Source organism: Triturus cristatus, chromosome 10, assembly GCF_964204655.1.
Source record: "Triturus cristatus chromosome 10, aTriCri1.1, whole genome shotgun sequence".
Classification (NCBI taxonomy): Eukaryota; Metazoa; Chordata; class Amphibia; order Caudata; family Salamandridae; genus Triturus; species Triturus cristatus.
The window spans coordinates 1024566813-1024591866 of record NC_140593.1 but is presented as its reverse complement, the minus strand read 5'-3'; the positions used below and the strand labels follow the sequence as shown (position 1 = coordinate 1024591866).

The 25054-nt window shown below is 45.7% G+C and overlaps 1 protein-coding gene across 2 annotated transcripts in view; it reads left to right on the top strand.

Annotated features, from left to right (window-relative positions):
- VWA3A (von Willebrand factor A domain containing 3A) overlaps window positions 1-25054 on the top strand; it is a 598738-nt gene that overhangs the window by 68056 nt on the left and 505628 nt on the right. For both annotated transcript variants that reach the window (XM_085629052.1, XM_085629053.1), the window contains 2 exons: window positions 11268-11366; window positions 14014-14120. In XM_085629052.1, coding sequence (XP_085485178.1) covers window positions 11268-11366; window positions 14014-14120 — 206 coding nt within the window. The remainder of the gene's footprint in view (window positions 1-11267; window positions 11367-14013; window positions 14121-25054) is intronic.

Here is a 25054-nt window from a genome sequence, read left to right as displayed (position 1 = left end):
CTCTGCTTGATTACATCCTGGTGGAAACCAGATCCTGGGAAAAGGTCCTCGACTTCTATGTCCACCAGAGACAGGACAGTGACCACAACGCCTTGATAGTTGAATTGAATTGCATACACACTTATAGAGCGCATGGCTACCCAAGGGCATCCCAGCGCTTATTGTGACACCTTGAAAACAAAGAACTGAATCACAGAAAGAGAAAAGTTTTAAGCTGCTTCCTAAATTTAAGCTAGATAGGTTTCAGACGTAGATAGTCTGGGAGTTGGTTCCAAAGCTTGGCAGCGTTGTAGGAAAACCGCCGGCCTCCAGTTCATGACCGCTTGATTCTAGGAACTGCGAGTAGTCGTTTGTTATTGGATCTCAGAGTCCTATTAGGGTGATATAATTGCACAATTGACTGGAACAGCGGAGGGCCCATCCCGGAAATAGATTTATGAACAAGGCACATAGCCTTAAACCTGGTTCTATCCTGGATAGGGAGCCAATGCAGCAGGCTAAGGGCAGGTCTGGCTGAGCTTCGTTTGGGAATATTCATAAGCAGGCGGGCTGCACAGTTCTGGACAATCTGCAGTATCTTAGTAGTTCCTTGTGGAGCACCCAAATAGACTGCATTTGCATAGTCCAGCGGAGACAATATAAGTGCCTGGACTAATATACGTCTAGCATCCAAAGGAAGGAGGGGGAGGATCTTCCTTAACATCCTAAGGAGTCCATAGCAATTAGCTGCAACTTTGCGAGCTTGTATTTTAAAATCCAAATTGCAGTCAAACCAGACTCCCAAACTCTTGATTTGTTTCTTAGGTGCTGGAGGGGGGCCTAGGCAGCTAGGCCACAAAGAGTCTATGTCCATAGAGGCTGAGTGGCCTAAAAGCATAAGTTCTGTTTTTGCTCCATTCAATTTTATGAATGACATGTCCATCCACTCAGAGACCTTCGCAAGGCATGATGTTAGACCAGGCACAGATTTATCTTGCTGACTAAGGGAATCCACCAACTGAGTATCGTCGGCATAGGTGACAATGTGGATCCCCCAAGGAAGCACCACATCTGCAAGAGATCTCATGTAGATGTTAAACATGGTAGGACTTAAAGAGGATCCTTGGGGGACTCCACACTGCAGAGGGATTTGCTCTGAAGAAGCATCCTCCTCATAGACAGCGAAAGATCTGTCTTCAAGAACGGACTGCAACCATTTCAAGGCTATTCCTGCCACCCCCACCTCCCTGAGTCTTTGGACCATAAGTTGGTGATTAACAGTATCAAAGGCTGCGCTGAGATCTAACAAAATGAAAGCAGCGCAGCCTCCATTGTCCAAACTTTTTCTAGACTCTTCTATCACAGCAAGAAGAGCGGTCTCCGTACCCTGTTGGCATCTGAAACCTGTCTGAGTGGGATGAAGGCAGTTGTTTTTCTCCAGAAAAGCTGGCAATATGGATTTAACATATTTTTCAGCTAGTTTGCTTATTCCAGGCAGCAGGGAGATAGGCTGGTAATTGGCCCATTCCTCAGGATCAAGGTTTGTCTTCTTCAAAAGAGCTTTAACTCTTGCCTGTTTCCATAGGGGGACCTGACCCCTTAGGAAGGACGTGTTTATCACGTCCTGAATGACTGGAGAGACTATTTATGAAACCAGATTTAGAACTGCCGGGGGGGCAGGATCAACAGGAGAGCCTGATTTTAGTTGACTAAGAAGTCCCTGCAGGGAGGGTAGAGTCAAAGGGGGGAACTCTTCCAGCACGGCTTGCTGTTTAAGAGGGGAAGTATCTGTAACAGGATTAGTTTGCAAAAAGGTCCTATAAATATTATGGACTTCAGTAGAAAAGAAATTCGCAATTACATCACACCGGCGTTGGGCACTATCAGAATCAGTGGGGGGACTGGGAGGTGTGATAAGAGATTTTGCAATTTAGAAAATTTCCCGGGGGAATTAGTCACAGAAACAATCCTTTCATGATAGAAACTAACTTGAGTGGCTTTTATTTCATTTTATAGAGTTTAAGTGCTACTCTATAATTGAATTTGCTAATAGCTGTAAAGTCTTTCCTCCATTTCCTTTCATATTGTTTACATGATTGTTTAAGCTGCCTGAGTTTCTGAGAATACCAAGCTTTTTTGTTAGGTCCTACTCGAGGACAGGATATAACCCTCGGGAGGACTAAATCCAGAGAGGAATCCAGCCAACTATTAAGATTGTCATTGGCGACTGTAGGATTAGGATGTGAAATGGGAATCGAGTTTTGTAACTCGGCTACCCAGCTATCAATTGAGAGTTTAGACCAGAAGCAACCACATTTTTTAACTCTAGAGAAAGGCCGCAGAGAGTCTTGGGGGGTCCAGATAAAGGATAGTAAAAAGTTATCCGACCAGGGAACCGGAATGGTCTCAGCCACTATAAAATTCTGAAGATTAGTGAATAAGGGGTCAAGCAAGTGGCCTAAATTATGAGTAGGGCCGGATACTATTTGCTTAAATGTTTCCAGACTTTCAATGAGGTCCTGAGTAACTGTGGAATTCAGATCATCAAAGTGTATATTAAAATCACCAAGAATCGAAAACTTTTATGAAAGACTGGCACAGTTGGCAGCAATATCTGGGAGTTCTCTACAGAAGTCACCCAGTGCTCCTGGGGGACGATATATTAACATTCCTGATTCTGAAAACAGGGAACATGGGCATGTCCAATCCGTCACCCCCTTCTATTATTGAAACTAATGCACTATTGTTATCTAAAAACAGAAGGAGAGTTAGATGGAGTCACATCCAGCAGTCTCCATTAAAGTTGGCTAAAGTTTACCAGCTAGCATTACCTATGTTAGCTGAAATGTGGGAGGTAGGACAGGCGGAGGTTCATACAGGGGGTCAAGACAGGGCATGCAAAATACATGAGCAGTTAATGGCAAAATTGATTGATGTATTCTACCCAATGACACAACTGAGGGAAATTAAATGTCCCAAATTCTCCTGGTTCAACGCAAGCTGTCGCAAAGCCAAACAGGATTTATTGGATGCAGTGAAGGCGAAAGACAGGCCATTAATCAAACTGCTCAGGGCAAGGTACAAAGGGACCATCAAAAAGGAAAAGAAAAACTGGGAATCAGACAGGTGGGAAGCCCTTAGGACTGCCCTGAACGACAAAGATCTTAAATCATTCTGGGCTCAGGGGACAGGGAAGGACGACCCGCCTTAGAGCCTAATATATCGCCCGAAGTCTGGGAGACGCACTTCGGGTTACTGTATGATGGGAAGGATGGTGTAGATGTTACCACTGGCTCTCTGAGCCCATCCTTGGAGTCCCAACAAGAGGGGATGTGGGAGATCACCATGACTGAAGTGGGGATTGCTATTAACAAACTGCAGTGTAATAAAGCGCCAGGTTTAGATAGACTTCCAGGGGATCTCTTTCGGATGAAACCCAAAAATTGGGTCCCCTATCAGTGTGCCCTATTTAATGCTATCCTGAAGGGCATGGACCCCCCTGATACCTGGCGCGGGGCAGAGATAGTTCCCATGTTCAAAAAAGGTTGCCCTCTCCTACCCTCGAACCACAGACCCATCAGTTTAATTGACGTCACCCAAAAAGTGAAGGGATGGGTCCTTTTGGACCGCGTACAGGGTTGGATAGAGGAGGAGGAGATCCTAAGTCGCTATCAGGCCGGCTTCAGAACAAATACGTCAACCGTTGACCAGATTTTCAGACTACAATTACTCTACTGGAAAACGGTGACCATAGAGGGTGGCAGCCTTTATCTTATATTTGTTGACCTGAGGTCGGTCTTCGATCTAGTTCCAAGGGAGAAACTCTGGAAAGTACTAAATGAGCTTAGGATTCCACCGTACCTCCTCAATGTGCTAGTGGGGCTCCACTCAGGGAACTACGCACAAGTAAGATGCGGAAAATACGGGCAACTCTCTGCACGCTTCCTCATCAAAAAGGGGGTATGCCAGGGGTGTGTTTGCCCCAACTCTATTTTGTCTCTACATTAATGGGCTCATAGACCACCTTAATATATTAAGGATAATTACGCCCCAAAGCTAGCCTCAGGGAAGGTTCCCGCATTGATGTTTGCAGATGATACTCTGTTATTGTCCAAATCACCAACTGGTATATAACGCACCCTTGATGGCTTTGCAGAGTTTTGCAACATGAGGGGTTTGGAGATCAAGTTAACCAAGACCAAATATATGGTTTTCAATCCCCTCAAAACCACTCGTTCAAACCCCTCCCTAAATGGCACACCCCTGGAAAGGGTGAGGATATTCGAGTATTTGGGTATCACTCTATCAGAGCACTTTGAGTGAGACTCCCAACTGGCCAAGGTAAGACTTAGGTTAACACAGACTGTGGGGGGATCATGAAATTGCACAGAACCTCCACGTTTAAGCCAGCCGCCCCCGTTGTTGAGATATATAAAGCCCAAGCAAGGGGGGCCACCTTATACGGGGCGGAACTGTGGGGGCATTACTCTTCGTCTAATCTCATGAAAGTAGAGAACAACTTCATGAGGCAGTTACTGGACCTTCCTCGTAGCACCCCCCTAGTTCCCCTCCGCATGGACCTGGGCATGAGGCCCATTGATGAGGAGATTTCCCTTAGGCCTATTACATTCTGGCGCAGGGTGTGGGCGACTCCGGAGCTGTCCTGCTACAGAGCCGAGCTCAGGGAGATCCTGTCTATCCGAGCTACCAAGAAAATACCATGGCTTTCCCACATAAGGGATCTCTTTGCTAGGCTAGGTAGGTAGGACCTCTGGAAAACGCCTGAGTCATCATGCCAACTAGTATCCAGGCTAGATCTAGTGCATCTCAATAGGCAATCCAACTTAACGGCCCTACAGGAAAGTACTGCTGGCGGTCGGATGATAGCAGAGTTCCTCCAAGTAAAGGATGTATGTAGAAAAACCTCTGGATGTGATCTACCCCCCACTGGTCAGGAAATTGTATATGTAATTTAGTCTAGGGAACCTCCCACTAATGCGCTATACTAGCAAATGGGCCACAGAGAACAAGGAAGACTGTCCTGCATGCAATTACAGGGTAGAGTCTGAAATCCATGTATTGTTTTTCTGCCCTGCATACCACCTGCCATGCAAACGCTGGTTAATTCAAATATGTAGAAACCTAGGGTTTAGGCGTTGCCTAGAGGCCTACCGACTATTAAAATACGATACCCACCCTCCAATCGTATTCGCTGCATCATGCTTTCTAAACACTATGTGGCATTTGTGGCGGGGCTTTCTAAAGTGACATTCTGGGATGTACCATGTAATGTAACTGCAAAGGGTTTAGCTAACAGGGAACCTCGTCTCAGTTTTCTGTTTTATCCATTGTTTTTAACCATGAAAACTTTAGCCTGACATCAACTTAATGGTTGTTTCAAACGATCTTAAAGATAACTGAAGGATGCTACTTTATAATATTAGTGACTGTAGATATATGATTGTGAGTGTACATACTTTTTATCATTTGTAATGTTGGTTGTGACTTTTGCAATGATGTACTTTTATGGTCCCAGTGGCCGAAATAAAGTTATTGACTGACTGACTATCTATTCTCTTTCTTAAAAACACCCTCTATAATCTCTTGATCTCTTGACACTTAATAGCCCATTTAAAGTTGGATTTGTTGAGTCTAGAGAAGTGGGCCCTAAATGTAGTTTTCCAGTCACTTTGATTAAAAATTGTTTGAATAATTGTACAGTCTCATCATTCCTGGTGTGTAGGAGTAACTTTTGGCTGCTTCTATGACTGCTGTGTTAAGATCGGCAGGTTGATGTCCCTGTGTTTGATCTGCCTGCCCTTGACCCATGGCTGAAAACCAGTGGCACGTACTATTAGTCTGGTGTTAGAATGGGGTTATGTATTTTTAAATGGTCATATGTTGAGGGTGATTGTGGATCCTTTCTACTCAATCTTTCTGTTTGTTTGATACATGTTTTCCCAGAGTCCCCAAGCTAGTTACACCTTTGTTTATATCCACCCGCTGTCCCTGACAAATACAATCTGGCCCTGTGGTGTCTCGTGTTAGACTCATTCAGCAGTCAATATTAGAGGGACCCTGAAGGTGGTGTCCCGGTTAACATTTCTGTAAATTTGGTTGGTTCATCGCAGGGGTGTCCAAGATACTTAGGTGCACATGCATCAACATTCAGAAAAGCGGTTCCTTATTAGCGATAAATAAGGAATCGTTATTAAGGAATCGCTTTTCAGAATGCATCAACAGATTCGCTAAAAAATAGCGATTCTTTAAAAATCGCTATTATTTACCCAATACACATTTGCGAGTAGTGAAAACACCGATTAGCAATTACCGATATCGGTATTAGCGAAATCGGTATAAGCGACTTCGCAAATACTGAAATTGGTATTAGCGAAATCGGTAATAGCGATTTCAAAATAAAACGGGTCGCTCGGGAACGTTCTGATGACATCACCACCAGGAAGTACAGCTGCCCCACCCTCATTCACTCGCCAGAGGAGCACACAGGAGGAGCAACAGGAGCAAGCCTGATCCCACAGATTGACCACTGACAGGACTTCCACCCCACCCTCACCAGGATGGAGAAAGAAGCACCATCCAGCGCAGAAGCTGCACGCAAGAGGAAACGCAAGTTTTCCGACCGGGAGCTGGAGCACCTGATCGAGGGGGTGAGCAGCAAACACGATCGGCTGTTCGGGAAGCTGTCCCTAAAGGTGCCAGAGTCTGAGAAGCGGCGCATATGGCTGCGCATCCGAGAGAGGGTAAATGCAGTTGGAGTGACGCCCCGCAGCATTGACGATCTTAAAAAGCTGTGGTACGACCTGAGGAAGCGTGCAAAGGAGAGGATTGCGGAGAGGCTCCGGGAGGCATCCAGAACGGGAGGCGGACCTTCCACAGTGCAAGCTAACACCGCCCTGGAGGAGCTGGTGGAAGGGACCATCGAGCCTGAGGCCGTCGTGGGAGTAACCCAGATGGATACCTCCGGCGCAGCCACGAGTGCCCAAGGTAAGATGCATGCCTGTGGCCATACCCAGCATTGCGTAAATCCATTCCCAAGCCCCCAGCATGATCAGAGTGTGCATGCAGCTTTGCCCCACACAACTTTACTCATAACACTAGTGCATCATGGGAGTTGTAGTCAAGTCAGCCCGGTGTGCATGCACAGGAAAAAATAGATTTAAAAAGCACCACATCAGTAGAAGCTGGATATAGACTGTTTATTTAGTGGATCACAGAGGGACATGTATGTTTACAATACTACGTAGGTGTAACTATCCCACTAACCATGCGCTGTTTCACACACATATGCATCTCCTGGGGATTCCGACGACAGCGGCTGGCTGATCATTTCGGAGACACCAGCCGATTCGGATATGGATACAGCGCAAGATACGCATTCACCACCTCCACCAGCAACCACACCACCACCACCACCACCAGCAACACCTGCTGCCGCAACAACTGCAACTAAAGAGCGGAGGCGCAGGTCACAAGTTCCACCCATGCAGGTGATGGAATCATGCCAAACACCTGCTACACCATCGGGTCAAAGTCTGCGAATCATCCCACCGCCTGCTGCACCACCAGCACGTGTCAGACTCCCACAGCGCCGCAGGTCTCTGCGCAGTTCACAATCCTCAGGCGACGTTGCAATCTCCGCAAATGGTGGCATTGAGGAAAGGATGCTGCGTGTCCAGCGCCTGCAGGGGAGACACATGGCTACAATCAGCTCTAACATAGCGCGCCTTGCCAAAGATATGCGTGCCATGACTGCGGCAGTGAGGGACATGACCACTGTGGTGGCAAAGGGCAATGGGTACCTGAGGGAGGACATACATGAGCTCACCCGTGCCATGAGGGAAGGCCATGAGAGCGAGAGGAGGAGGCACCGGCAGAACTTGGTCAGGTCCGCAGCCTCTACAAAGGCCATCACCAGGATGAGCAACAGCACCGCAGTGTTGGCACGCCGCTCGGTGTCACTGCAGGTGGACCTTGGACACTTTTGCGGGGATGTAGCCAGGGCTCTAGGACAGGTCACCGCTGCAGTAGAACACCTGCAGAGCGGCACATTCAGTGCTAGCGAATTGGGAAGGGAGGACGGCAGTGAGGCTGCCTCAAGTGTGAGCAGTGCTTCGGTTGCAGAGGCCAGCACCAGGCGGCGCAGTTTGCGTTGCTCCACAGGGACAGGCCGTGGTGAGGTGGAGGAGACACCTGAGAGGAGGCTTGGCGTTCGTGGCAAGCGCCACTAGACTAACTGTCAGTCATACTTGACCGTGGTGGGGCAACCATGGTCCTCCCCTATTTGATGCTGCACAGCCGTGACAAAAACGGCCATTTGTTGTAACAGTTTATTTGGGGATATATTATTTTATTGCTTGTTTGGTCGCACATGCCTCAGTGCTCCTGTGCATTAAACAGTAGCACCACCAATAATTTGTCATCTTTCATTCTTACCTGGTTCAGAAATGATGTTGCATGATGTATGTCCGCCTCCTATGGCCCTCTGCTGTGTTAGGGACGTGTGCCTGTCGGTGTTGGGCGGGTGGTTGGTCATCCCGGTAGTCGTGATTCCTGTCCACCTCTATGGGTATCCCCCTTCTGGTCGCAATGTTGTGCAGCATAGCACATACAGCTACAATCCTGCAGCAGGTATCAGGTTTGTATAGCAAGGCACCGCCAGTCTTATGTAGGATTCTAAAGCGACTCTTCAGAATCCCAAAGGTCCTCTCAATGACATTCCTTGTGCTTATGTGGGCCGCGTGGTATCGTTGCTCCTGTGGTGTTGCTGGATTGAGGTAGGGGGTGAGTATGTATTCCCGCAGGGCGTATGCACTGTCACCTACAAGATAGAAGCAAAGACTTAGCAACGGTGATGTTCATACATGTGTGGTGCTCATGTGTGGAAGAGGTATGTGTACGTACCAAGCAGGAGTCCCTCTCCGAATTCTCCGTTGAGTAGACGCCTGTGGATGCCACTGTGTCGGAATATGTAGGAGTCGTGTGTCCTCCCCGGAAATTGTGCCACTAGGTCCGTGATGATGTGCTTGGCATCGCACACAACCTGCACGTTGATTGAGTGGTAGGACTTGGGGTTCCGGAATATGTACTCATTGGCAGAGGGTGGACAGATGGAGATATGCGTACAGTCGATGCATCCAATGACATGGGGGAAATTGGCCACCTGGTAGAATGCCTGTTTGTTGCGGTCCAATTGTTGTGGGGTTGTGGGGAAGCTGATGTGGGTGTGTATCATTGTCAGCATGGCATCTATGAATTTCTGGAAGTAGCGTGAGAGTGCGCTTTGCGATACGCCTCCGGCTACGGCGATTACCCCCTGAAATCTTCCTGAGGCCAGTAGGTGCAAGCTGCATAGGACCTGGACTTGCGCAGGGATTGCATTGGTCCGATGTGTCTGGTGCTGCAGGAGTGGTTCGAGGTCTGCAATGAGGCGCATGATCATGGCACGATTCAGTCGATACTTGTCATACACCTCGTCCTCATTCTGTCCCAGCAAGGTGATGCGCACTCTGAATACTCTCTCCTGTACCCTTCTCCTGCGCTGTCCTGCTGCATTGATTCGCATCCTCCTTGCAAGCACGTAGAGGGCTGCAATTTTGTGCTAGCCAACAGGGTCTCCTGGGCCACATTTAAGGGTTTGCTGATTGGTACGATCTGTTGCACATGTGAAATTGTTTTTCTGTCTTTTATTTTTTTTTTTGTTACTTTACCTCCAGGTTCTGATTCCCCTTAATCTGCTCATGCTAAATAGCGAATTTTGGGATTTTCGGTATTTGCGAGTTTTGTTGCATTGTGTAGCGATTCGTTATTAGCCATTGGCACTTGCCGGGAGCTATTTGTGATTTCGGTGATTGCGACTTCGGTAATTTGCGATTCGGTATTTTTGCGGATTGGTTATTTGCGATTAGTTATTTTTCCGGTATTTATTTAGCGATTCTTTATTTTCTCACGATTTGGGTTGATGCATTGGGATTCGGTTTTTGACACTCGCTAACGGGTGATTTTACCGATTCGGTATTTTACCGACTGGATTTTTGCTTGATGCATGTGCCAGTTAGAGTCATAGCAGATTTTTAAAATAACCAATGATTTAACTAATTTCATTTAGATTCAATGTATTTACATTTAGTTTATGTGGATACTATGAAAACCTGGCTTGTACTCCACTCTTGTGGTCCTACATCTGACACCCTCAGTTTATAGATACTTGTGTCTCCTCAGCATGATCTTGCTTATTAGTTTCAGGACAAAAGGAAATACATAAAATAACAGACTTTTTAAGGGGTTGTGACTTGTATTGCTACATCAATTTCCAGTTGTGATTTCCACTTCCTTTTATCTATGCCACATGATTGTTTATTGTTGAAGCTGAGAGCCTTTAAGTGTCAGTAGGGGCATGAATTCAAAATCATAATTTTTTCAGTTAAGTACTTTGTGCTTTGTAATTAACACAGAGAAGATAGATAAGCCGTTTGTCATGTTCACCCATTGACTTCCTCGATTACAAGACCATCGATGAAGGCCAAATTGTAGTGAGCAGACAAGGCTTTGTACCAACAATGAGCCTGATTCGCAGAGGTACACATACACTCTTGTGTACGTTTACACTTGCTGCAGTAACTCTACTACTTTATTATATTGACAAACTACAAGTGGAATTTTGCTACAGTAAAATTACTTGTGGTAAATTTACACTTTTAAAATTACTAGTAGTAAAATCACACTCATAGTTTGTGAATACCAAAACAGTTGTAAAGTTACCCCAGCAAGTGTAAAAGTTTATCTTGGTGAATGTCTTGAGAGTACAATTTTACTACTAGCAATATTACTAGTAGTAAAATTACTCTCATAGTTTGTGATTATCAAAAAGAAGTAAAGTTACTACAGCAAGTGTAAACTTACACAATAGTGTAAATTTACCTTTGTGAATCAGGCCCAGTGTCTAGTTTCAGCAAGAATGTAGTGATGTAATGGTGCATTCCTTGTTTTGACATGTGTTCTGGGCATGTGCTAAGTGTGTGCTACTGATATCGACAGTGAAAGGAATAGTTAATCTTTTCCACCAACCTGTTTTGCCTAGTAGTGTACCAACTCAGATCTTCACTGGCCGTTTGGACACTTACTACAATCTAAGTTTGAATCCTTGTTGAATTAAGTGTAAATTGTGGTAATCGCTGTGGTGATTACTTGTTGTATATCAAATTTTGTTTATGATATATTTTCAGGTATTGTAAAATGTGTATTGATTCACTTTGTATTTTACTGCTTAGATGTTTGGACTTGTTAAAGGAAACAGAGTCGGAGTTATTGTTGATTCATCAGATGCAAATTGTGACCCTGGATTACTTGATTTCCAGAGAGGACTTTTGGTAACTACCATTAAAGATTTTTTTCCCAAAACGTGATAACATGTTAAGAGTAATTATCTGCCACTCAACTGAGATGACACTATTTATTGAATGTTGTACCATATGAATGAGAATTCAGCTCAAACTCTTCAAGGCTTTACACAGGCTGAAACCGATGAACAGACAACCCAATGTAGAGGATTTATTAGGTGTTTTCTGTCAGCTATTCCCTAAAGCCCCTCTTTCTTTATAAAGCCCTTGGAGCTATACCTGACCATTCTCAGCTGGCTTTAGGGGGCATGAATTACAGCTCTTCAGTAAAAGGAATGCATACGTGGAGTCTGTTAGGAGTTAATTGCATAGGCTGCATAGGTTCCCCTGCTCTGAGTCGTGCAGTGGCATCTCAGCTGCAGCAAAAAATACCAGAATAGCACTAGACGTGAAATGGAGGCAGAACTTCTTTCTGTATAGGTCCCTTCTATTTTTTACCTAGAATGGCACATGTGTCATTCATGGTAAACATATTGTAAGATAAACGCATATAATCCATCCGCAGAGAGGCTTTGGGCCAGCAATCTTCATCCATTGAATTGCTGAAATTTCATTCACAATTCGGGGCAGCCCACAGGACAAAATACATAAATGGAGCACTAAGTCAGCCCCCTTCAGCTGTTGACATCCATTAGCTTGGTTGCCAGTGTCATTCACGTTTTGAGCGGATATACATTGGGTGCTTCCAGGGCATGCATTTTGAGTGACAGCATTTAGACTGTTTACACATGAGTCCACATTGGAAAGAGTCCTTCTCTGGCCTCACCACCCGGACTCCATTGAGTTACTGTGTTACACCAGCGAAGGTGTTGAGGCAGCGACACCTTCTAAGCCCCACACATATCACCTACGTATCACTGAGGGACAGAATTCATTCAGCCACCGCAATTACATTCCTGATGCCCATTTGTACACAAATGGCGACGGACATGGCTTCTTTGGAAGTCTTGAGTACCAAGAGCCATTCAGGCCATACTTTTCTTTCATCTCCATATCAGTCAATAAAAGATGGCTAAGCACACAAAAGAATTGAGGCGTACGTGGAAATAGTCCCACTTCGACCTCCTACACAAGTATCTGAAACACAACCTAGAAAAGGGACTTTAAATTCAGATAGCTGTTAGCACATGTGGGGGAAAAACACAAATTTGTTAAAACTGCCCTCACACACAGCAAACACTGTTTGTCACAGCTCACCTTGATGAAAGTGTGACTATAGGGTGCTGTCCCCGCTCCCCCACCAGTTCAAGTCTAGATTTTAAATTAAATTGGTTCCTCATGGAGAGCAAGGGACTCGACCACATTTAACCTGAGCAATTACTCAGGAGGGGGCTATCCTTCACCCCTGGATCGTAAGGAGGTAGGGTTAGCACCCATGGGATCATATTGTTGTGAGTCCTGATGAAAGCCGGAGTAGTACATTTGGCCGGCTGAAACATGTCGACGATTTTGCGTAGTGAAGGGATTGGTGTCTCATTATGAGCTCCCCAATCCATTATCCACTGGTCCTGGTTTGACTATTTTTACTCTGGACAGGGTATCCAATATTAAAATTGTAATAGGGACTCCCTGGAACCAGTTTTAATCACTATTTCTGCACATATCTTCACTTGTGATCCCATATCATTGTCACTCTGTGTTGTGTTGTCTTCCCCCTCCCTATTGCTCCACCTCATGCGTCGGTCTGCATGGAGGTGTGTTAGCAGCCCTATGATGGAGCAGGACACAGCTTGCTGTGTGTGAGGGCAGTTTTAACATACTTATGTGTTTCCCCCACACGTGCTAACAGCTATCAGAATTTAAAGTCCCTCTTCTAGGTTGTGTTTGAAATAAAAGATGGCTGCCAATAATTGCCATGTGAGATATTGCTTAGTATACCAAGCATCAGCCAAAATCGCCACCACCAGGTGTTCATCAAAACTTCATGTCCCCCTCTGGAGCTTCACTGACTGTGCTGCAGCCTCCTGCACATAGATGGTGATGAGGTAGCTTCTTTGGAGCTCCTGTGTGACGAGAACCACCCAGACTGTACTTCGTAACCATCCCTGTACGGAACTACCTAAAATGGTACTTCTTGGTTTGCATAGCACCCTCCTTGTTGCCATCTTCTTTTGGGCTATGGGTTATTTCTTGCTCCCGGTGGGTGCTTATTATGCACCAGTGCTGCTTGCTGTGGAAGGACCGCCTTCTGTACTTCACAGATGGCCCTAGCCGCCACCTGTGCCAGACCCATGTGTTAGAATTATAGTTAAATTAATGTTGTGATGGAAAATGAATGCAATTACAACATCATGTTCTTCTTGAGAACTCAGCTTTAAAGTGAAGAAGTTGAAAAGTGAGCTGCTTACTGTGTTCAGCTTTTAATGTTTTGGGTCCAATACACAAAGGCATGTGAGAGTATGTAAAGGAGTAATACAGGAATACTACTCTGCTTAATGCAATATGCTTTTGTGTGTAGGCCCAAAGTGTTTTTTTTTCTTGTTATTTACTATTGTTTAACGGTGTTCTGCTGTACTTTAAATAAATGTACAATTAAGTTTAATTAATAGTCAGAACTATTATTTTGGAGATAAAGTGTGTATTTGTAATAACATTTTGTTTTTGTTGTTGCATGAAGTACCTTATAGATGAGCAGCTGTGTTACAAGAAGCAACTGTACTTCATCTCATTCGGTACAGATATCTCATGTCCATGGGAGATAGCAAAAGACGTCAATGTACGCCTGTAAGTGTATCCTTTATGTTGGTTCTGTCATACAATTTTAAAGTGTGTGTGTACTTCCATTTAGGACATGGGTTTTGAGCTTTAGATAAGGCATTACATCCATAACACCATGGACTTTAGCAGTCACAGCATCCGTTCTGCGTGACTTGTAACAAATATAAGGGCATTTAACAACTGTAATACTTGTTGCCTGAATTGCTTTAAAATTCTATTAGAAGATTTCATCAATAAAGAAGAAAAATAATCTAACTGAAACAGACAGTCAATTGATACATTTTGTAATGTTGGTCAGAAGGTATTATATCAGCCATTATAAGTATTCTGCCACTCCAAATTTTTCAATATTCTTTGGAGCTAATAACTACAATTAGTGGGCATCACCGAACTTGAGAACCAAAGCCTCTTCCTAAGCATAAAAGTATAACGAGGGGCAATAACGAGTGTTACTGACAGCATTCAAGATCACTAATGCTATGAGCCCATGAATGTGGCAGCTCTGTCCCCACATTGATCTACTCTACCACCCCTTCATCCCCAGTGCCATAAACACACCTGAATTCCACACCACAATCTAATTCTGATTTCAGTCTCACCTTTAAGATTTGTTAACATTCCATACTTCTCCAGTATTGGCTCGTTCATAGATTCACATGTTTTTATCATTCCCCGTCATCGAAGTGGGAGTCCCACGGTATGGTGCAATGTTAAACATAGCCTGGGAAAGTCATAAAGCCTTCACTTTAGCAACATATATCTGTCATTTAAAAGAGACTAAACTTCCAAAGTTCAACCAATCAGGTTGTGGCACCCTCTAGAACACTCCCCTCAGAGTGTTCTGTCTCTCAGATTTTCTACCACACATAGTGTGAGGGAGTCTCCCTGAGCTATGCTCTGTTCATCCGATTTTCAAACTTCAGAGAGATTTATATATATATATCTGTCTAATACTGCTTGTTACATCTGCTTCAAATCTGACTCTACAATGTCAGAACTGCCTAAAAAAGCTATTTTTAGACCATACGGAACCCGTGGGAAGAAGAGGCTGCTTTCAGACGACCAGCACAAGGACTGAATGTTCTGCCTCTACTCATCTCACAAGGTGAATAATTTGTAAGGTATGTCGTACCTTTTCTTCAAAAACCCTAAAGGACAGAGATGAGAGGTTACTGCTTTGGCTCCAGAAACTTAAAACTAAGGAAGACCCTGTTTCTGGGAATGACAGTGAGGACTCTTCCTCACCCTCCAGGAGAGTTGACAAAAGGGAAAGGGAGAGGTCAGAAGTTCATGTGCCTCCTAAGCCTCCCAAGAAATCTACTAAAAAGACTCACCATGGGACTCACAAATAATGCAATCCCTCTTAGAGGCACTCCCACAAACATGATTTTCCCTAACGAAAAACAGAGAAATCAAGATCTGAGCCTTCTACACCTTCCCCTCAGACTTCTCACAAATGTAATAAACCACTGTCAGCACAGCCGACTGAGAAATTGTCGATGAATACACCATTGATGAAGAAATCGCCTACTATGCCGTTGATGACAGCGGCAACTACAACATCGACCACAACGACAGTGACATTGGTGATTGTGATCGAATCACCGTAGACGACAACCACATTGTCGACAATACAGTCTCTGGCACCCATTCCGTTGATGGTCAAACTGGTCTCTGCTTGATGACCATGACACCTTTGACGGCAAAACCAATTCCAACGGCAATTCTGGTGAAACCACTGTTGACAAACTCAACAACAATGAGACAAAAATACCAGGAAAAAACAAAAGAAATGGGGAAAACCATTTCTCTGATTATTATTAAAATTTGTAAAGCGCCGGCGAATCTTCCCCGAAGGGATCTCTCGGCACCCGGGTAGCAGACAACATATTAAGAAGTGCTCACTAGAACAGCCAGGTTTTAAGCAGTTTCTTAAACTGTGCCAGATTGGAGCAGGCTCGGATATCATCTGGCAGGCTGTTCCAATGGACGGGGGCTAGGTGAGAAAAAGCACGACTGCCCATTTTGGCTCTCCTGATTCTCCAGGTGCAGAGCAGTTGTCCGCTGCTCGATCTCAATTGGCGCACAGGAATATATGGTTTTAATTTCTTCATTAGATAGGCAGGACCCATCCCCTGAAGTGATTTAAACACTAGACACAGGAGCTTAAAGACTGCTCTTTTCCTGATAGGGAGCCAGTGCAGCTGTCGCAAAAGGGGTACTGACGGAGTTTGTGCAATTTGTTGAGGGCTAGACACGCTGCTGTATTTTGGACAACTTGCAACCTGGACAATAAATCTTCCCTAATCCCTACCAGTCGCAAATTTCCATAATCTAGTCTGCTGACTAGAAGTGCCTGTATAAGTGCTTTTCTGGCCGAAAGGGGAATATAAGGGAAAATGTTTCTCAGCATTCGCATCATACCAAAGCAGGTGCCAGAGATGGTTTTCACATGCTCCTCCATGGAAAGTCTGTCATCAATTCTGATGCCCAGATTCTTCGCCCACTTTTTTGGTGTAGGAGCTTCCCCGAGTTCTACAGGCCACTAATCAGGGGTCCATAACTCCTCTGCTTTCCCGAACAGCAAAATCTCTGTTTTATTGGAGTTAAGCTGTAGGAAGTTCTTACTCATCCATGTGGCTATTTGTAGCATACAGTTCTTAAACTCTGCTCTGGTTAAAGCGGGATCTGTCTCTATGGGGACTATCACTTGAGTGTCGTCTGCATACAAGATCATATTGAACCCACAAGATCTAATGATAGTGGCCAGAGAGGACACATAAATATTGAACAAGGTGGGGCTTAAAATGGATCCCTGAGGGACCCCCTTATCCACTACCGTGGCCTGTGACACAAATGTGTCCAATTGGACGCATTGTGTTCTGTCGGTCAGGAAGCTTTGCAGCCATTTTAAGGCCATTCCTCTGACACCAATCTCCCATAGCTTATCCAAAAGGATTCTATGAGAGATGGTGTCGAAATCTTCCGACAAGTCAAGAAGAACTAGGAGTCCCCTTGTTCAGCGCCATCCTTATTATGTCTGTTACTTCAGTCAATGCGGACTCGCTGCTATAACATGCACGGAAACCTGACTGAGAAGGATCAAGTGGGGTATTTTGTTCCTAATAGTCCGAAAATTGCCCTTTCAGAATTCGTCACAGGGTGTGGTCAGCTAGCCTCACTGCATTAACCCCACCCACCCTGTTACGAACTGTGAAAGGGTGGTCTGAGAGTGGCTGAGACTCCACTCCCTGATTGACGTGAAGCCCCTGGAGATGCAGGGCTTCAGGCTTATGCGTCCAGGGCTAACTGTATTACATCGCCTTCAGGGGGTGGGGTTCAGCCCACGAGGCAATGGGTTGCCGTGCTGATGACATCACAGGCCTCAGGGCTGTGTGAAGCATCCGTCCGGCAAATATATGCAATGAATAACGGAGATTACTGCACATACTCTTCCGTGCTTAACAGAGCGCAGTGTACACACAGAAGAAAGTTTACTTAGGTGAGTGAGTGTGACGGCAACTTGTATCTTTAATTTTAATTCACATAAAAAAATAAAAAAAATGTAAATCGTTTTTTGGGGGAGAAAAAATGCAGGGGGCAGAGCCCCAGCGACCATGAAAGGGAACTGCCACTGCTCACCAGACACCCAAAACCCGACTCTGTAGTCACCCAAGCGGCCTGTTGCCGTTCCAAGAATCTGTCTGATCCAATCTCGGCACCTCCAGATTAGGAAGGTAGGCACCTCGATAAGATTAGGATGCTCTTCTCCTCGATATTGACACGCACAGTGCAAGCAGCAAACTCGTTGGCAGTACTCGAAAGGTATGACCGCCAAATGTCATCAGACTTCTCACCATATCTTGACCGTCTGCCAGAGGATGCCAAAGGTGAAGGAAGAAAATCCTCCAAGAAGGGGAGCGTGCCTCCTCTGAAATATTCGACTGTGCCATGGACAATGTATCCACAGGTTTCAGACAGATGGCAGGAGCAGCAGTCCTACGAAGACAAGGGTGGCTGACAGTCACTTCCTTCAGACCGGAGGTTTATAGCAAAATTCTAGACCTCACATATGAGCCCTTTTGGGAAAACACATTGAGAACACCCTCCAATCCGTTAAGACGGATACTGATACAGCTAAGTCATTGGGTACCCTGCAATAACAAAAAATTCTATGGATCCAAACACAAGGTTCTTTTGACAATGTCATCCATGTCATCTCGAAAATCCGTACAGCTGTTTCCTGGTAGAACCAAGAGGTGAATCTCTCCACAGGCTTAACATTCAAGTTTCCCTATTGGTCATCTCAACAGACACTTTCTGAGAGGGTTGTGGAGCTCATATCCAAGATTTGCAAGTGAGTGTCAAATGGGAACCATCTCAGTTACTTCTACATATAAAGCTGCTGGAACTCAAGGCAGTACACCTAGCCTTTCAAGCCTTCCTTCCCAGAATCCAAAAGTCCACAGTGCTCAACCTCACAGACCACACCACAACCATGCATTATATCAACAAGCAAGGGGGCACAAGAGGCGCAAAAGATATGGGAGTGGTCGAACAGTCATCAGGTGAATCTGAAAGCGGAATATGTGTCGTTGAAGCAAAATGTCATCGCAGACACACTAAGCAGATTGGGAAGCACCTGCCATGAGTGGGAAATAAATCAGAAAGTCCTGGAGGTAGTTTTCCTCCAATGGGGCAATCTGGACCTATTCGCAACGTCCCAGAATCAGAAAGCCGGTTCTACGCAAGCTGGTATCCACAACTAGGATTGCGGGAGAATGTGTTTTTGATTGCATGGTCCAAAATCTTTGCATACGCTTTTCCTCTGATTCCTCTCCTCGCACGGATTCTCATGAAGTTGAAGGCAGAACCCTGCAGGATCATCCTTATAGCTCCGCGATGGCCAAGGCAACATTGAATCACAGAGCTACTTCTCCTTTCAGAGAGACACTACATCCAACTGCAACTACTTCTCTGATGACGATAAAACAAAGCCAAGTACTGCATCCTGGATCCAAAATCCTTACACTTGTCGGCTTGGCTCTTGAATTCAATGAATTTGCACATCTTAATATCCCAGGAGAATGCAGATATTCTAGCCAAAGCTAGGGCAGATAGTACAAACAAGACTTATAGTCTCAAATGGAAGAGATTCTGCATCTGGTGTCAATGGTGAAGCGTGCACCCACTCATCTTCACAGGAAGAAATCCTTCCTTACTTGCTACATCTGGCACAGTCAGGTCTTGCTCATACTTCCTTTAAGATTCACTTAGCGGCTATGTCCCGCTTCAGACGATCATCGACTTTACCATCGGTATGGTCTAGCATGCTCATCAAGCAATTTCTCAAAGGACTGTTCAGAGTCTACCTGCCAGTGAGATGTCCTGCCCTGTTCTGCTAATTTGTGGCCAGATGTACGACCCTTACAATATGCGATTGGGGTCAGCAGACCACCATGTCTGTGACTGCTTTTTAAATAAAGCAGGTTTTTTTAAAAAATGCAGCCTATTTTCTTTAAAGGAAAACGGAATGTATTTAAAAAACAAAAATGAAACAGAACATTTTTAAGAGTAGGCGGTGTTACGGCATCTTTTCCAATAAAGTAGTGTAGTATAGTATAGTAAGTGATATCATGCCATCCGCTAACGTATTGTGCAAATTTCATATTGTTTATATGTGTGTGTGTGTGTGTGTATATATATATAATGTGTGTATGTATATATATATATATATTCACTGAAAAAACCATAGGTTTCACACATGTTATAGTTAGCTGGACATTTTACTCATAAAAAACCAATGAAATTCCCCCGTTATAGTTAGTGCAGGCAACTATAACTCACGCGACCGCAATCCTCTGCTGATGCTAATACTGTATTTAGACACTTATTTGCCCATGTCTTCTTCCATTAAATTTTAGCTATACATATATTACAAATATTTTTTTTTCATAAAGACACATATGTCATCAGCAGAGGATTGCGGTCGCGTGAGTTATAGTTGCCTGCACTAACTATAACGGGGGAATTTCATTGGTTTTTTATGAGTAAAATGTCCAGCTAACTATAACATGTGTGAAACCTATGGTTTTTTCAGTGAATTTGCAAGGTTTTTTAAATGCTAATTCCTAACTATAACGTGTGTGAAACCTATGGTTTTTTCAGTGAATTTGTACGGTTTTTTAAATGCTAAGTTCCTTTACGCCGTTCGTGGCGTGCGCGCCCACTTAACGCAGTTCGTTCCGTGCGCGCACGGTGCGCTTCGCGCACCGCGCGCCCACTTTACGCAGTTAGTGCCGTGCACGCACGGTGGGCACGCGGTGCGCTACGCGCACCGCGTGCCCACGTTACGCTGGATGGGCCATGTACGCACAATGCGCTTCGCGCACCGTCCGCACACGGAGGACATATTATGCGCTTCATTGTGAAAGGTAATCTATTAAATGTTATAAATTGGTAATACGCCATGCACAAAAGGTGCCCTCCGGGCATCTTTCGCACACAGAGGTGGGAAAATGTGGATAATTTTTTTTTTATAATTAATTTTTACCGTACGCGTACGGTAAGCATAATCGGTGTTTTTTCGAAAAAAAATAAAATTGAATTTTTTCCCTTGGGGGTTCTTTTGGGACACTTTTATCAAGGCTAGGTGGTTAGGAGCTGTCTAACCTGCCCCTTTACATGTTTTCAACCTTTGTTTTTCCTCCCCCCCTCAGAGTGCGAGAGAGAAAATGGCGGCCGCCGCTTCCTGGTTTCGACCGATTCAAATGTTTACTAAGATCTAACAGCCAATCAGAATCGTGCTCGCGCACGGCACTGTACGCGTACGGTAAGCTTACCGTAAGCGCACGGTAAGCGCACCGTAAGCTGCCACAGATATATATATTGATTTAAATGCTATTTTCTCAGGAAATGCTGAACAGATTTACACCAGACCTACAAAAGGCACTTCCTTGACCTGTAGACTACCTCTCTGCCAAATTTCAAGTAACTCTGTTCAGCCGTTCGGGCTGTAGCTGTGTCTAAAGGTCCTATGGAAAAATGCATGGGAAAAACGCGTTTTGGGACCCCCCTTTTTTCTCAGCCCCCGCTTGACGAATCCCCCCGAGACTTTCAGGGTAGGAGCGGAGCGTAGCGCCCCATTAGTTTTGAAAATTTCGCGAGGATTCGTCGACCGGCGCCAAAGTTATTCCAAATAGAATGTTGCGGTTTTCCTATGGAAACAGGGTCCTAACTATAACTACCTACTGGCGACCGCCAGTAGGTAATATATATATGTATATTCACTGGAAAAAACAAAGGTTAGAGGGATATTATAGTTAGGATCAGATTTCACACGTACAAAACCATAGAAATTCAGCAGTTATAGTTAAGTCATAGTTACCTGAGCAAACTATAACTTATGCCCCCACAATGCACTCCTTATGACCTCACATATTACACCACTCATGACATGGCCACTGACATCACTGATGACATCATAAATTAAATCACTGATTACATCATCCAGTCAGTGTAAGTGTTTCCTAAATGTTTCTGAGGCTTAACGATGTATACTAAGCTACTACATAAGTTACATTACTATTTTTTCTATACTGCTAATGAGTGATACTATTTCTAACATATTATGTGAGTGGCTGTGTGTATTTGTGTATGAGTGGGTGTGTGAGTGGCTGCATGTGTGTGTTTGAGTGGGCGTGTGAGTGGCTGTATGGGAGAATAAATTAATGTGTAAGTGGTTATATGGGTGAGTGAGTGGGTGGGTGTATAAGTAGATCTATGGGTGGGTGAGTGGCTCTATGGGTGACTGAGTGGCTGTGTGAGTGGCTGTATGGGTGAGTTACTGTGTGTGTAAGTGGGTGTGTGGGTGAGTAAGTGGCTGTTTGGGTGTATGGGTAAGTGAGTGGGTGTGTGAGAGCTATGTTGCAAAATGCATGTGTGAGTGGCTGTATGGGTGAGTGAGTGGGCATGTGATTGGTTGAATGGATGTGTGAATGGGTATGTAAGTGGTTGTGTGGGTTAGTGAGCTGCTGTGTGGTTGAGTGAATGGCTGTGTAAGTGGATGTATGGGTGAGTTAGTAGCTATGTGGGTGGCTGTATGGGTGAGTGGGTGAGTGCCTGATTGGTGATTGCTTATGTGAGTGACTATATGGGTGTGTTCCGCTGTATCGACATGTAAGTGGCTAAATGAGTGGCGGTATGGGTGAGTGAGTGGGTTTGTCAATGGCTGTATGTGTGAGTGAGTGGCTATGCCAGTGGCTATTTTGGTGTTTGAGTGGCACTGTGGGAGAGTGGGTGACTGTATGCGTGACTGGGTGCCTGTGTGAGTGGCTGTATGGGTGAGTAAGTAGCTGTGTCAGTGACTATTGATGAGTGAGTGGCTGTATAGGTGTGTGCATAGGTGTGTCAGTGGCTGTATCAGTGTGTGGCTGGAAGCGCTAGTCCCTGCATTGGTGTTTAGCTCGGTGTGTCAGTGGCTGTATCAGTGTGTGGCTGGGTGTATAAGTGTGTGTATTGATGGCTGCGTGGATGTGTTAATGCCTGTATCAGTGTGTGGCTGGGTGTGTCAGTGCCTGTATTGGTGTGTGGCTGGGTCTGTCAGTGCCTGTATCGGTGTGTGCCTGGATGTGTTAGTGGCTGTATTGGTGTGTGGCTGGGTGTGCCAATGCCTGTATCAGTGTGTATTTGGGTGTGTCTGTGGCTGCATCAGTGTGTGGTTGGGTGTGTGTTGGAAACGCCCACTCCCACTCCGCAGGGTGGTGGTGGACTCCCCGAACACACTGTGGTAGCTTGGCTCGAGTGGTCAGGAAACAGGCGCAGTGCTAAGCATACAATATACCCATACAATAACCATGCGTGCATCCGTTCCAAAAACGACTCTACACCGTAAAAATTATGAAAATATTCTTTCTTTATCTTTTTCTCTTAGTTGCTGATTGGAAAAATAAATAGGTCAATCACAATATACAAGTTTCAATTAGTGCAGGTCAAATAAATATTGGCTGTTTGATGAAATAAATAGGGGTGATCATAAATAACAGGGCATAAATACAAGTGCAATATATACAGACAATTAAATACTTTGAGGCAATAAATACTGTACCAATAAATATTGTACACCAACAAGTCCTGTGGACCTATAAATATAGTGCAGCAATAAATAGGTAAAAACTCAATAAATACAGTATCCCCAATAAATAATTATAAGTATACAGCAACCCTCATATAATCAGATGACACTTCACTTCTTAAGGGCTGATATGGCCCAGGCACAGCTTGTAGGGTTGTGGAAGGCTTGAGGGGGGAGGCTACTCCCTGGCTGGGACAAGGCTGAGGCCTAAACTGAGGTAGATCAAAGGGGGGAATACCAGTGCCCTGGCTTTCTCTCTCCACACAACCTCTCTAGGTTAGTCCCAGTTCACCCCAGGCACAGTCAGGTGGGTTTCAGCACCTCCCTAGCCCCTTAGAGCAGTCTCTCAGGTCTCCACAGGGCCTTAGGCGCCCTCTACTCCACTTACTGCCCTTTTTCTGATGTTCCGACGCCGCTGGAGTCGTGTCGACGCCGTGAGGCGGTTCCGGTTCGGTCTCGGCGGCCTCGGCACAATGTCAGTTCTTTGACGACGCCAGTAGGCGGTTCCGGTCCGATGTCGGCGGCCTCGGTTCGATCTCTACCTCCGATTCGACGGCGTCGGGCAGTCTCTTCACGATGTCGACTTCGGGCGGCTCCGGTCCGATGGCGCTCTCGGCTCCGATGACGTCGGCCGGCCTGGCCTCGATATCGACTTCCGGCGACTCCGGGGTGCGATCCTCACCCCCGACCTCCGGTGCTCCTCCTCTCAGGTTCCGGGCGTCTCCGGGGTGCGATCCTCACTCCCGACCTCCGGTTCACCTCTACCTCGGTCTCCGACGACTCCGGAGGGCGGACTTCACTCCTCCGATGACGCCGCTCGCTCGACCTCGGTTCACTTCCTCCTCGACCTCTGGTATTCCTCTCGACCCCCGTCGGCGCCCTCTCACGACCTCAGGCGGCTCCGGGTACGACGTCTGCTACTTCAGTCAGCGCCGCTTCTCCACCTCGGGCTCCAGGTCTTCAGGCTACTCGACGCCGGACTCCAGGGAAACCAGTTCTCAGGTCAGAATCTTGCTGTTTTCTTGGTTCTAAGGCCTGTTCCTGCTGTCCAGGTCCTTAGGATGGTTTTCTTCTGTCTTCTTCCCACACAGGGCTATAGGCTGGGATCCATCAGTAGGGACAAGTATCAAGGGTGGGTTTATGGACCCCACTCCAGGCACAAGTTTCCACCCCTGCTGCTTCACTCCTTCCTCCTTCACTGTTGTGCTCCTCCCTCTTCACCAGTCAGGTGCCAACTGCCAGCTCCAACTGCCAACTGCCTCTCTTATCCTCCCAACATTCTAAAACGCCTCCAACGGTCACAGGGTTCTGGAATCTCCTGGAATGTTCTGGAAGGTGCTGGTAGGTTCCAGTGGATGCTGGTGATGTCACAGGTGGCCACCATTTTGTGCTCCAGGCCCTCAGACAGAAGTTTCAGGGGTAGCTAAAATGGCTCCCTGAATCTGCAGCAACACGAAAAAGTCTGGTGGTTCCCAAAAAGGAAAAATTCCAACAGGGTTTGAGGCAAAAGTGGGACAAAATAAATAATGATGAGGAGGGACCACCCAAAGGGCTGACAGGTCTAACACGCGTCCCCCCCAGCTGAAAGTGGGGAGAGCTACCCAACCCCTTGGGAGTTCTCATCACTAAGGCGGAAATACCTTGAGAGACCGTCTGCATTGGCGTGGTCCACTCCAGGCCGATGTTCCACCTGAAAGTCCATTCCCTGTAGGGAAATAGACCACCTCAACAACTTGGGATTCTCCCCCTTCATTTGCATCAGCCAACGAAGGGGTCTGTGGTCGGTCTGAACCAGGAAGTGCGAGCC